General features: G+C 38.0%; 1 protein-coding gene across 1 annotated transcript in view; it reads left to right on the top strand.

The window, feature by feature from the left end:
• The window catches only part of ca16b (carbonic anhydrase XVI b), a 121,147-nt gene that overhangs the window by 71,485 nt on the left and 36,362 nt on the right, over positions 1-13,300 (top strand). Inside the window, exons 4-6 of the mRNA XM_020934008.2 lie at positions 417-565; positions 7,747-7,842; positions 9,919-9,985. Of these exons, the coding sequence (XP_020789667.1) occupies positions 417-565; positions 7,747-7,842; positions 9,919-9,985 (312 nt within the window). The remainder of the gene's footprint in view (positions 1-416; positions 566-7,746; positions 7,843-9,918; positions 9,986-13,300) is intronic.

Here is a 13,300-nt window from a genome sequence, read left to right on the forward strand (position 1 = left end):
ATTTTTGTTTTGGTCAACCAGCTACCTAAAAAAGACACATAAAGCTTTATTTGAACCCTGCTAAGAAGTAGCTGCACTAAATGTGACTCTTAAAGATTTGTAGTAAAATGGGGTTGTGGGGGAGTTTGTAGTAAATTCAAATTTTATAATTTAGTGAAAACTATTCAAAATAATACAATATCCTACATATGGTCCCAAAAATATTGACAGAGCTTATCGGCCATCAGTCTCTCTGGATTCTAAACAATCATATTGGCATCAGCCATGAAAAAAATCCATATCAGTTGATACCTACTAAATATTTTTAATAATATGTCTCTCATCCTGGGCAGAAAAAGTCTTGGACTTGAGACATATTACCACAATTACAGCAATTTAGATTTAACTCTTGATCATTGTTTTTGTTTTGTTTTTAGTGGCCATCTACCTGAAGGATGACTACTTTGTGTTTGGGGCGGGGCTGCCAGGGCGCTTTAGAGCTGAGAAGATGGAGTTTCACTGGGGCCAAGCGGATGGCTCTGCTGGATCTGAGCACAGCATCAACGGAAGAACATTTCCAGTCGAGGTAAGCTCATCTCCGTTTTATAATTTATCTCAGACAAATGGTTGCGTTCCAGTCAGAGTCCAATCTATTTTGTGGTGTCATTGGATTAATAAAGCAGAATAAAGGTCCTTATTTTCAGTATATTACCACCTAGGTTAAACTTATTGAATTTCAATTAAAATCTCTTCATATTGAGTTCAGTTATTTGGCCATATTAAAACTGTCAAAGGGAACATTATGGTAAACAACATTATTATACATGATTAATACTGGCTACTGGCCTCTTCACACATTACATTCTTCTCTCTATCAAAATGAAAATCCAAAGTTCAAGTAGCCCATAAGAGCGAAACTGGAACAGACAAATTGAAATCTCACAAATTGATCTTAATTGAGAATAATACAGCTGAGTTAAGACTATACAAAAATGAAACCTGGCTCTCACAAGATGATGGAGGTGAAGAGCTGCTACTCGAAAAGCTTTGATTGAACAGGTTTCTCATCTGCGTTAATAGTAAAAAAAACTTGATAGATGTAAGCAGAAGTGATTGATTGGAAAAAAAAAAAAAAAAGTGGAGAGTGAATGGACATTGCCAAGCCCTTACGTACCAATACAAAGTGTTTTAAGTCCTATATCTTTGACTGTGGATTAAAGACCAACTACAACTATAGTTCTTGTTTTGTTATCCCCATTGTATTTGTTTAGATCCTTTTTTTTATTGCCCATACACTATTAATTAGATTTTATATTTTATGTATTTTTACAATCCACCAACCCCCTAATTAGTCTACTCACTGAGTTTCTAATAAAATACTACTTTATCTTTGTCTTCTGACACAGTGCCACATGTTTCTAGCACAAAAACATGTCCCATCAGCACTATCATTGACACGCATCACATATTTCCAGACACCAGGGCACCAAAACTACAGCAGGACAAAAAGAGATCGGCTGCCCTATTCTTCCAACATGTGTAGTACATTCATTAAATCATTTCAACACTATTATATTTTGCGCAATCATTTTTAGAGATACTGGATTTCATGAAGTGTAGGTCATTTTGCACTAAATGCTTTGCTCTCTGTGTTAATTGAAGTTTTACCATTTAGTTTTTTTGCTGTGAGTTTACTTCTGAATCTGTTTTTTTTTTTTTTTTTTTTTTTTTGCAGTATTGTGGCAGTTTATCGGCATAATTTGCATTTCTGTCTTTTTCAGTTTTAAAATAGTGTGTTTTGAAATGTGACAGAGGCACCACAAATCACTGTATTTGTTGGTGGCTCCCCAGTCTTTTTCTGCTGAATGCCTGAGTAATTACATTTATTATTGCCACATCATTTTGTGTTCAGCCTTGTGTTAAAGGGCACAGCGATATATAGGGCCATTATAAAGCTGATGTGCATATGGAGGCTGTGATGGCGAGCGGCTAAATAAGACTGCATGGTGTAGTGTTAATGACCAACTCAGCAGCCGATAAAAGGTACAGCCCCCCCGCAGCCTGTCAAATATATACGCTACACACTAAAAATATTAGTAAATCATCCTATCATTTACATTAGACTCATCCAATTATTAATCTAATTAAAACAGTTTTACTTACTACCATACTACCATACTTACTACCATACTTTCTACATTTGATATACATACAGAAGACATCAGATATATGAAGCACGATACTGTACTGTAAAAAAAAATTTAAGTTAAATACTCAAAATGTAGAAAGTAGTAAACATATAGACGGGTCATATACATCACTCATTTACTCATACTGTTACTGTAATGGTACTAAACTATACTTGAATAACATATCTCCAAAACAACATTCACAATATTCTCCATTTCATTAATCTTACAGAGCTGCTGTCTACCTCTCTAGCTTCTGACATAGTACTGTTGCAATAGTTGTTCACTCTTTATTGTTAGATTGTTGTAAGTGTGATCACTTTATTAGAAATGAAATAAGGATTTGACTATGGTTAGGTCTTGGTGTGAAGAATTGTGAGTAATTGTAAAACTGCAATGTTCTCACAACAATCTTAACACCAATATTTGCTGTGGGAACAATTTCACAGCTTGTTTTTGCCATTTACCTTTAAGAAGTGCAGACAACCAACTGCAATGGTTAAATACAAACCTGTGGACCTTCTGCTGACAGCCGTAGTGATTGAAGCTTTCTATTTGAATGCAAAAACAAAATCTCCGGTAGATTTTTCATAATCGCAAGGCCCCGCTCCTCATTCATCCTGTTAACATGCATGTCAAGAACAGCTAGCCTGACGTATGGAGAAGATTGAAGATTCATATGAGACTCCACAAACCTCGCGCCCAAGGATATTACCATTTTAGAAAAAAACTCAGCCCCAGTGCGAGACAGTGACGTATTCAAATGTACACAGGACTTGACCTTTGCTTTGGAGAATGCAGCACAGAGCATTCTGTTCACGCACAGCCAACTATAAGTAACAGTAAGTATTGTGTTGTGTTGTTTTGCCCAGATCTAGAGAAATGGCCGTATTGGTCTACTTTTATATTATTCTTGTTATTAATAACTCAGGTTTCATGTATCCAGCATGATGCATTATTTCTTAGGGAGAAACAGGGAGGTGAAAGTAAACCCAAATGATGGATAGCTGAGGGGAATGTAGTAATATGGATCTACTCGCCGCTGGCTGTTTATCTGTTCCATCCTGTGATATGTGACTTTTCATTTTTTTTGGGCCCTAAATTGGTGCCTTTATGTAGCCTGGTGCATTCAGTCTCACCGTTGCTTTCATTTTTTTTCCAAATGTTTTGTTTATGTTCCTTGCATTTCATGGTCGCTGGTCTGTTTTGCAGCCTGGTGGAGGTTTAGTGGTCTAACCTTGGAGGTGCTTGCCCCTGGATTTGTTTGTCTCACTAAATAGACACGCTTCACAATCGCCTGTCTAATTAGCTTTCTTTTTATTTATTTATTTTTTTGCACAAATGAGTTGCATGCTGCCCTGTGTGACATGGATTTCTTCAAGCATTTCCTCACGCACCCAGTAATGATAATATCAGCACACTTGCCTGGAAGATCTTGAACTTTAAAACAAGTGGACTGTGTTAAAGTATTGGTTTTAAAACTGTTGTGCTAATGTTCTGATGATATGAGTCTGCTGTTAATTTAGAAATGGCCGCCTTTACTCCTGGTTCAGTTTAATTTAGACAGAGCTGAGTCCTTAGCAGAAGGTAAAAACTCAAATCATGAAATAGATATGACAAAACACCTGTGAATTAAATCATTATAGCACAATCATGATTAACATTTCAGGCCATATCTCCCGAGCTCCAATTCATGCATTTTTTTTTTGTTTGTTTCAGCGCTTGTTACTGAAAGATTTCCTGAGATTTTAAATACTTTGAAAATTGAAAACTTATTAAGAATTGGCCTTTGTCACATGATTATTTAAACATGTCAGCTCTGGACTCAGGCTGTGACTCAAAATCTTAGCATTAATTTAAGCACGCTCCTTCCTCCATGAGTGAAGTGGGGAAATCGATAGATGGACCACCTGTTCGCACAAACAACATAATGAAAAATGAAAGAGCTGAATTTTTTCCCCCTCAGGCCACCGTAGGGAGATCTTTTCTAATAATATATGATGGTGTCGCCGGGGTTAGATTAATTATACATGGATTACAAATCAGGCTTTGATAGTCTGGGCTGTTCATGTAGGAGTATGTGTTGGGCTGTGGGGACATTACCGCACATAATGGGAACGCTTTAGGTGCATTTAGAAGTAGGCTGACTTATTATGATACATGTTTTCAAATTCAATCGACTTGGGATTTTGTGTTGGAAAAAAGTAGTGCAGTCTTCCTCTGCAGCAATATGCAAAGTTAAAAAGCTCATTTTAGCTTTATACTGCTACTAACTAATATATATGAGTAACTTATATAGACTGAATTATGTTTAAATGTTCAGTTCAAGTCATGATTACAACCCCATTTATTCATTTTGTTAGTTAATGCTTTTATTGCTTGTGATCTTTTTATACAAATAGAATCCTCTCGCAAGTGGTTTATCATTATAAATACTTGTACCCATATACTAATGAATACAAAAAACTTGTCATTTCTCATTTCAAGTATTGATACTTAAAAAAAAAAAACAGGTAGGACACTAATAAACCTCTCCTGAGTAGTTTTAATATGCTCTTGTTATACTTCAGAACTATTATAAGGCTGTGTGATAATATTAGGAGAAATTACGTCTATGAAATTATCATCATTTTGTATTGAAAATTACATTCTATTGTCTAAATAAGTGGGTATTGTTGTATTAAAATTTGCATCTCCTTATAAAAATCCAGTTTGAAGTTTTGTGACAACACCAGTTTTTAGTAGTTTTACAACAATTAGGAGAATTCAAAAGCACACAAGAGACTTTATCCAGGCTGGGAATTTTACCTGCCTAGTTACTTCTATGAGATCCAAGAGACACTTTTAGCTGTATATGTATGCGTGTGTATATTTTTGCATTATTCCTGTCAGGAAATCTTACATGGCAAAATCTTGAATACTCACAGCTGCTCTGTACTGTATAGAGGAAATAAAGTGTTAAAAGAGGACTTGTCTGCCTCCACCAAGCCTACTTCTCACTCCAAAAACCTCTTTTATAACTTTCTTGTTTTGCCTCAATATTTCGGTCGTCTGGGGAAATCATGCTAAACACGGCTGTGCTTAAATCGAACCTGGGGATGCAGAACGACTTTGAGCTGGAGTTTGCCTTCACTTTGTACTCAAGAAACAACAACAAGAAAGCAGAAAGAAATGAGCCGAATTTTAGACGTCAACGGCGGAAAAAAGCCCGTGGACAGTCTGGTGCGTGTGGTCCGTAGAGAAATCCCTGACAAAATGACAAAGCTTAAATTATGTTTTCCTGTCATTACGTTCCACCTGTTCTTTGCAAGCAGACGTTGTTTATCACCGCTGATCATTTCCAAATTTGCCTTTACATCAGTCACACACTCACTGCTTGCAGATCGTATCCAGGCAAACCAAACACGCATAAACATGTCCATAAAGATTTGAGAGTGCGTTATGTCCAACACTTAACTCACTGTCTGCTCTTTTTCAATAGCTTTTATGTGGAGATGGCAGAGACAAATGAACTCTCGTTATTATTGCGAGAAGCTTTTGGCAGCAGTTTATAGTTTTAGTGGCTGCTGTGAAATGGTTGATAATTGAACGTCACTTTTTTCTGTAGCGTTGCAGTGTGCAGGTCACGTGAGGCGGTCTGAAAGAGTAAATGAAGCCTGGGGGGGGCAACGTAATTGGCTAATGTAGTTAATAACATCTGAAGGCTGATGAATGGCCACTGCTCTTTCTTGCTGAGTTCTCACACAACAAATTAGTCCCATTAAAAGCTCGGTTAAAGGAACTCTGAGAGAAAGTGATTAACCCAAATTATCTGGATAGAGCCATGTGAAGCTGGTGCAGGCTGTGGTAATGGCTGTTTTGCTTGTTTACTGGGTCTATTTGCATGCATTGATGGCAAGTCATTAAGAATTCTAGGGCTGTAAGATTAGACTAATATGGAATATCAAGTGGTTCTCAAAGTGTGGGTTCTGATCGTGGTACTACTCTGTGCTTATGTCGCAGGCTACAATTGCTATAGACCTGGTTAAAGTCAGTTTTTCAGGTGGGGGTCTGCTAGCTGCTTGTCTCATAGAGATGTTATTGCTTTACCTGGAATGTTCCACCGTATGGTATTAAATTTATCTACTTGCAAAATATACATTCTTACTGAGTGGGGTCTTCCACAGATATGACCAGTAAAATGGCTTGGTGTTGTTACTTTCTTGTCTCCATGGAGATTGATAGGTATAATGCAGTCTCCATTTAATCAAGCAAGTGGTGTACCCTCAACCAGAGTGTGTTGTTTTATGTTTTTAATTTTAGGTCTTTAGGTTTTATTATTTTACCAGCTTGAAATGTTTAACTTCATTTCACATTGTCAAATACATTGTTAGCTTTATAGAAACAAGACTTCTAAATGAGAACAAAATGGAGTATACTCTCTATATATTTTGAAAAATATTTTGTAATGTATTTTGACACCCTCTCCACTGTCCTCTGATTTTTTTCCTCAGAAGGTGTTCAAATAAACTTCAAAATAAATGAATGAATGGATACGACCTTGTTAAAGGTCAAAGATGTATTGTTTAAACTCTTTATAATGTTTTAAAAGGAAATTTGTATTATTTAAATGACTGCTTGTATTGGGCACACATGTTTTGCTTCTGCATTTGGTCATACAGCAAGCATTTTACATGTGGGGATTTGTGAGAGAAACAAAATAACTTATGCAGAAATGGTGCAGTTTTTCTTTTTTGTTTTAGTTGAGACTATTATCAAATATCTGAGATCATTTTTGCTATGTGATAATTAGCCCAGTGCTTTAAGGTACTCAAAGTATTTAACCCAAATTAAAAGGACTGAGTCCATGGTTGTGGTTATTTTGCATGCATGTTTACTGTGACTTTTTGCATGTGTTGTCTGCGATGCCATTTCAGTCAGCTCTCGTCATCATCATTTTCCTTTGAAAAAGAAAAAAGGAAAGCTGTAATTAAATCAACATGTAGGACCTTTTTTATTGGCAATTAACTCTGTTTAGAGACATGAAGGGATTTTTATTTAGAGAGGTTTGTGCCTGTGGGATGATAGACGGCTCCAATTGCTAGCTTTAGAATCATTTGCCGATCCTAATCAGCGCCACCATAATATCTGCTTTGAAAGGAGAGGAATACATTTTTCAAATATCTCCAGCGCGTGACAGGACTAATTTATTTTGTGCTTGCTGCATTGTACTTACACATCGTCAGCAGGGCTCTGTGCAGGAGGATTTTAGGTAATGATTAGAAGGCTATTATTCTCTCTGATCTGATCACAGAGATGCAGTGCGATTGGGCACGCCATGCTCCCGACTGGCAGCGCGTTTGAGGACACTAGGGCCGTATTTCTCCTGCATCCTTGGAGTGGCAGAGCACAAAAAGGAATGACACAGATTATGGGAGATTTATGGTGGTGGTAAATACAGCCTCTTTTATGCCCCTCCAAAGAGCTTTTCATCAGCTCCTTAGCACTATGTCCGGGTGATTGATAGTGCAACTCGGGCCTCTCCTTGTCCGTTCCTTGAGCTCAGCTGTTTATTTACACTCTGCTTTCCCTCTCGCAGATGCAGATCTACCTGTACAATTCGGACGACTTTGACAGCCTCAGCGCAGCCATGAAGGAGAGACGCATCATCGCTGCCATGGCAATCTTCTTTGAGGTAAAATCACCAGAGCCATGTGATACTGAGGGACAATGCCTATCATTACTCTTTGTACTGTAATGCATCTAATATACAGGGATTGTACATCATAATAGGATGAAAACTATACTAAAGAGATGGGACCACAGGCACAGTACACTGAAAGGAATACTCTAAATACATTTTGTTGTTATTGTGGGGCTATGGATTTGAAAAGCTAAATATTGGTATCTGCAAATATTGCTTATCTGTCGTAGCAGCAAGCTAAATATTGGATTTGTATTGGCTCAGAAATATCCATATTGGACCATCCCTACCAAATGTACAGTGCATTGAAAGAAATATAGTTCTCGATTACTTGCTATAGTTTTCAGTTTATAGCTTTAGACTGCAATCGTCAGATCAGTGCCCTATATATGTCTTTGATCTAGTACATGTCCTCTCTGTCAGTTCTTCTCTTCCTCGCACCACCCAGTGCATGTGTAGGTGACTTGGAGGCTTTAGTGAATAAACTGGAGTGAACTGTTGCTTGTCATTCTATATCAGACTTGTGACCAGCTGCCCGTAGCCTAGGGCGCTCCACCTGTATAGCTTGATAGTTGATTGGATAGGCTCCAGCCATCCATGAGCCCAATTTGGAATAAGATGGATAAGGATTTATAGCTTTCAAGTTTCATGTAATTATACGTACTGTTACGGCTCTCCTGTAGTCTGGATATGTACTCTAAAATACTGCAAATTGCCCCGAAAGGTCCCTTCTTAGTTGGACATGAACATTCCCAATTTGAGTTAACCCACTCCAGAAATTAATGAACCATGGCGAGTACAGATCCCAGCCTGTCCCCCTAATTTTCTGTTCAAAGTAAGTGTGAGCCTAATCCCATGTGATCAATAGCAGCCTCTATTGGACTTAATGGTACTCGAGCCAGGGTCAGCTCTCCTGCAGAGTCAGGCTGGAATGGGGACACAGGTGTTTCTAATGTAGGTCTGCTCTTAGACAGTGATGGACCGCGCACGTAAGCAGCACCTAAATGCCTCCGCTGGATCCTGACAGCCCTATTGCTTACTGCAATTAGCACCAACATACACAATCCGCTGAGCTGCAGTTTACTGTGGGATACTCTAAAGCTAGCACACACACGGGCTGAGATTTACCAGCTCTAATCAATGGATGGACTTCTTTGGATGCTCCCCAAAGGCCTATTAATGGCCTCTAAGGTGCGCATATTATCCACATTCAGCATTCATTCCCACACAATTATTCTCCTTTGACTGACCTGAATTAATGTTCGGCAGGGGAGTACGGGTCCCCATGTCCCAGCACTGTTTTGTCCAGCCTTGTCTATTAAGTAGGACATTGGGAATAATGTAAAATATGGTGCTAAACAGTAATGGCGTGTTGTACAGGGAGTCATAAAGAGACTTAAAAGGTATCCGCTGGTGTTCTCCAGAGACACTTTAGCTCTAGGCGTATTATTGTTAAGTTTTGCACATTATTCCGGTCCATTATACCAAATCTGGAAAACATAACTTTGGGGGTGTCCAATTAATCAAGGTTATGTTGGGCTTTCCAGGCACAACCCTGCTTAAAGCACAACATTTTTAAGGCATGTCATATATTTTAGTATTATAAAATGCATTCTAAACTGTAATCTATTTGTTTCACCTTAGAAATACAGATCTTGATATGACTATTAGAGATTGATTTTTATTTTTTATTTTTTTTACAGCTAATGCTAGATTTTATAATACATTTCAGCTGATAACCAATAAGCAACACTGATACTTTGGGGTCTGTTTGTAGGCAAATTCTGATCACCTGTCAACCAATATCTCACAACATCGTACCTGCAAATCTCTCTAAAAGATCTTTCCACAAATTGCTTGTGTGATGCAGTCTCCAACAAGCTCTACATCTTCACATGGTCCATTAATCTTGTTGCAGATACATTTCCCTGAATTACCAGGTTGCTGCTAGTGTTGTGGTGACACTCTGATTTGTTTATATTGACCCACTTCACTTATTATGTCAGATTATGGTGCCCAGGCCTGTAATCTCTTTGTAATCCATTTTTCTCTGGACATTTTTTGCAGCTGGGGCAGAAAGACAATCCAGCTGTGGAGCCTATCATCCAGGGGCTGAAAGGAGTCGTCCATCATGGTGAGACTGCACACACAAACACATACCATGATTTCAATAGTAGCTGTAGTATTAAGTGCAGTGTCAACTAGTGGTATTGCTTTTAAATAAAAAATTCAGTCTTTAAATTTTTTGGTTTTGTTGAGTCATTTGGAAAAAAAAATAAACAACTTCCATCCAATTATGACAAAGTTTAATTTTGCAATACTTGATTGACTACCTGTGTGATTTAATAACATTTATCAATTCTAACTGCTTCATATTGTTGACACATTACCTGATTGGTTGGCAAGAGCGTTTGTCCACTGATCAGAAGGTTGGTGGTTTGAATCCCGCTCTTGACATAAACATAATTGGTTGACCGGTCAGACCCACTGACCCACAGGTTGGCAGTGAGATTCCAGCTCCCACAGATCAATGCTGTTGTTGTGTCCTTGGACAAGCTATTTACCATTACCATGACCATGATTTGTCTCACTAGTTTAATGAAACCACCTTTAATTTGCATTAATGTAGCTTCTATCTTTTACTTTCAAATTTTTTTTGAAACACAAAAAAATACTTTTCAAATTACAGTACTGGCAGATTCCAAACAAATACATTTCACATTCAGTCAAAGGTAGCGAGATTAATGATAAAAATCACAAATTAGAATCTAAATGAATGCTATGAGTTGCAGTTTAACTTCAAAAGGAGGCAAATTCTGGAAGATACCGCCTCCTCTTCTGCGTACATAGACCTCCAAGGAGCGCCGCTCAAAAGACACAACTATTAATTACATTGGAGTATCAATTAGAGAGCACTTTGCTTTATTCTGCTCTGCTTGTAAATGCGTTCACAGCGCATCTTTCATGTTCATTATGATCTTTATGTTTAAGATGCACTTTATGCTATGGCTCATATTTTATCACAAATTGTTATGCATTACTGCTTATATGGCCATAAGCATCTGTTTTGGTCTTAAGTGTGTAATCCTTCACTGTATCAAGGGACGTGCAGGTTTGTTTACATGGATATGAACGCCTTGCTTGACTACCTGCTGTCGGCACTTTTAACATCGCAAACTGAAGGAGCATATCTGAATCTGATTAAATAATATCAAGGTTGGTCGCGGTGACTCTCCTGGGGGCTGCTAACATGTGATTTTGTGCATGAGGCACTGATGATGATTAACAGGAACTGCGCTTTGAATAACAATTGTTGATTTGCTGGATTAGCTCAAGAACTGGACCTGCCCACTCATTTTGAGAAGAAGTTTTTGTTTTTGTTGATTCTTATCTGGACCATTCACTTTTGTTCTTGCAGTACCTTTGTCCAGTTTTTGATTATGCCCATTTAACATCACAAATATATTTTTATGGTTTTACTTTCGCTGTGTGAATATTAGTTTCGTCATGAAAGAAAAATTTCAAATGTGACTTCGATACATGATTTTGATACTAAGTTTTAATATAAATCAACTATTCAAGAAAGGTCCAATGAATCTTCATTCACTTATATTTTATGGCTATTATTAATACAAATGATCAGATACAACATTTTTGTGTATGTGATATGATTATAGAATCTGAAAGCCACCAATAGTAATTATAGTATCAATGTATAGTATCATATGTATACTGATGGATTACAGTAGTTGTCTTTTTATCATGTCAGAATATTAAAAAAAAAGTTCAAACAAAATCAACCATAGCATTTTTAATCACCCAATAATGTTGCATGGGGAAATATTATTCCACAGTTAATAATGAGGGAAGCTCCCCTCTAAGTGCCTTAATGCTTTTTTGGGCAGATATCATTAGCTAAACAAACTGGTCTCCAACAAAAACTTAGCAGCTAAAACTACTGCACTTCCACTAATGGTGCGTCTGTCCTTAATACCAAGGTTCACAGGCAACCTTTAACATTATATTGAGATAATTGGAAGTACGCTACGTGGTAGTGAGTTGCTTTGATTAATACGATTCGCTGATTATGAGCTGGGAGGCCATTTTGGATGTGATTTTAATTTCACAGCTGCCAAAAGAACAGTGGAGCTTAAATATGAATGCGATGAAGAGTATTGCTTACACTGTAGCCCTTTATGAAGCCCAATCTGTCTCTGGCTGAGTTTGTATTTTGCAGTGTTTGTGCTAGCCCCCCACTATCTCTCATCTGTGCGTGCATGTGGAAGCAGTGGTCTCTCTTTTTCTTTTTTTTTTCTTCTCTTTTTGGATGGCGGTCTTCCTGCTGGCTGCTAAACGCCGCTCGCCTCCTCCCTCGTTAAAATGGTTTGGTTTTCCTCAAGCTCGTTATCCCAGCGTCATGCATCCATCAGCATCTCTCTGGCCTGTGAGCGATAGGGCACGTACGCTTGTCTGCAGACCCACAGGAGAAGAAAGCCAGTGAATACTCAATTTGAGGCCCAGTGTCTCAGTAGTGCTGCCATCAAACACAAACCACACCCTACTTCTGTGCGTTTTAGATAAGGACATGAGCAGTGGAAAGTAAGTGATGGCTACATTATGCTTACATAAGCTGATTTTTTTTTTTTTTTTCCCAGCAGTTTTTATATCATATATAAGTTAAGTTTCTGACTCATTGTTTAGTGGAAAATTGCTACAATATAATAATTATACTTTAAAAGTGCACTGTGTCACCTTTCTGATCAGTATTGCTTTGCCAGGAATGTTCCAATGTATGGCATTAAACTTGTGTTCTGAGGTGACCCTACTCACCCATGTATTTAGGCATTGTTTAGCAATAAAAACATTTGCAATTTGACAAATGTAAGAGAAGTTTAACCCCAAACCTCCTTCTCAAAGCCTAATCCTGTCAGATCTCAGAAACTAAGCAGGGCTGTGCCTGGGCAGTAGTTGGGTGGGAGACCACTCACTGGGAATAACAGGTGCCACAGAAAGCTGCCAAAAAACAAAAACACAAAAGCTGTTGTTGTGTCCCTAGGCAAGGCACGTCATCCACATTATTGCTTAGTATGATTGTGGCATGTGAATGAGTATTGGTTGTGGTCAGAGGGACCAAATAGTGCAGACTGGCAGCCTTGTTTCTGTCAGTCTACCACAGGACAACTGTGGCTACAAAAGTATCTTACCACCACAGAGTGTAGAGTGAATGAAAAATCCACAAAACTGGAAATCTGGAAAAGCACTGTATAAGACTAATGCATTATTTTGACATACTGTGGAACATTCCAAGCAAAACAATAACCGCTCTATGACAACAAGCAGATGACAGACCCCCCCACCTCCAGAAGTTATAGTACACCATTTTGAAGTTGCAGTAATCCTACTTGAATGTGCTTTTGGCTACTTTCCACATCAAATCATCTGCTATTGG

The sequence above is a fragment of the Boleophthalmus pectinirostris genome, unplaced genomic scaffold (genome assembly GCF_026225935.1).
Source record: "Boleophthalmus pectinirostris isolate CB_2022bp ecotype Guang Dong unplaced genomic scaffold, ASM2622593v1 HiC_scaffold_3, whole genome shotgun sequence".
NCBI classification, from domain to species: Eukaryota; Metazoa; Chordata; class Actinopteri; order Gobiiformes; family Gobiidae; genus Boleophthalmus; species Boleophthalmus pectinirostris.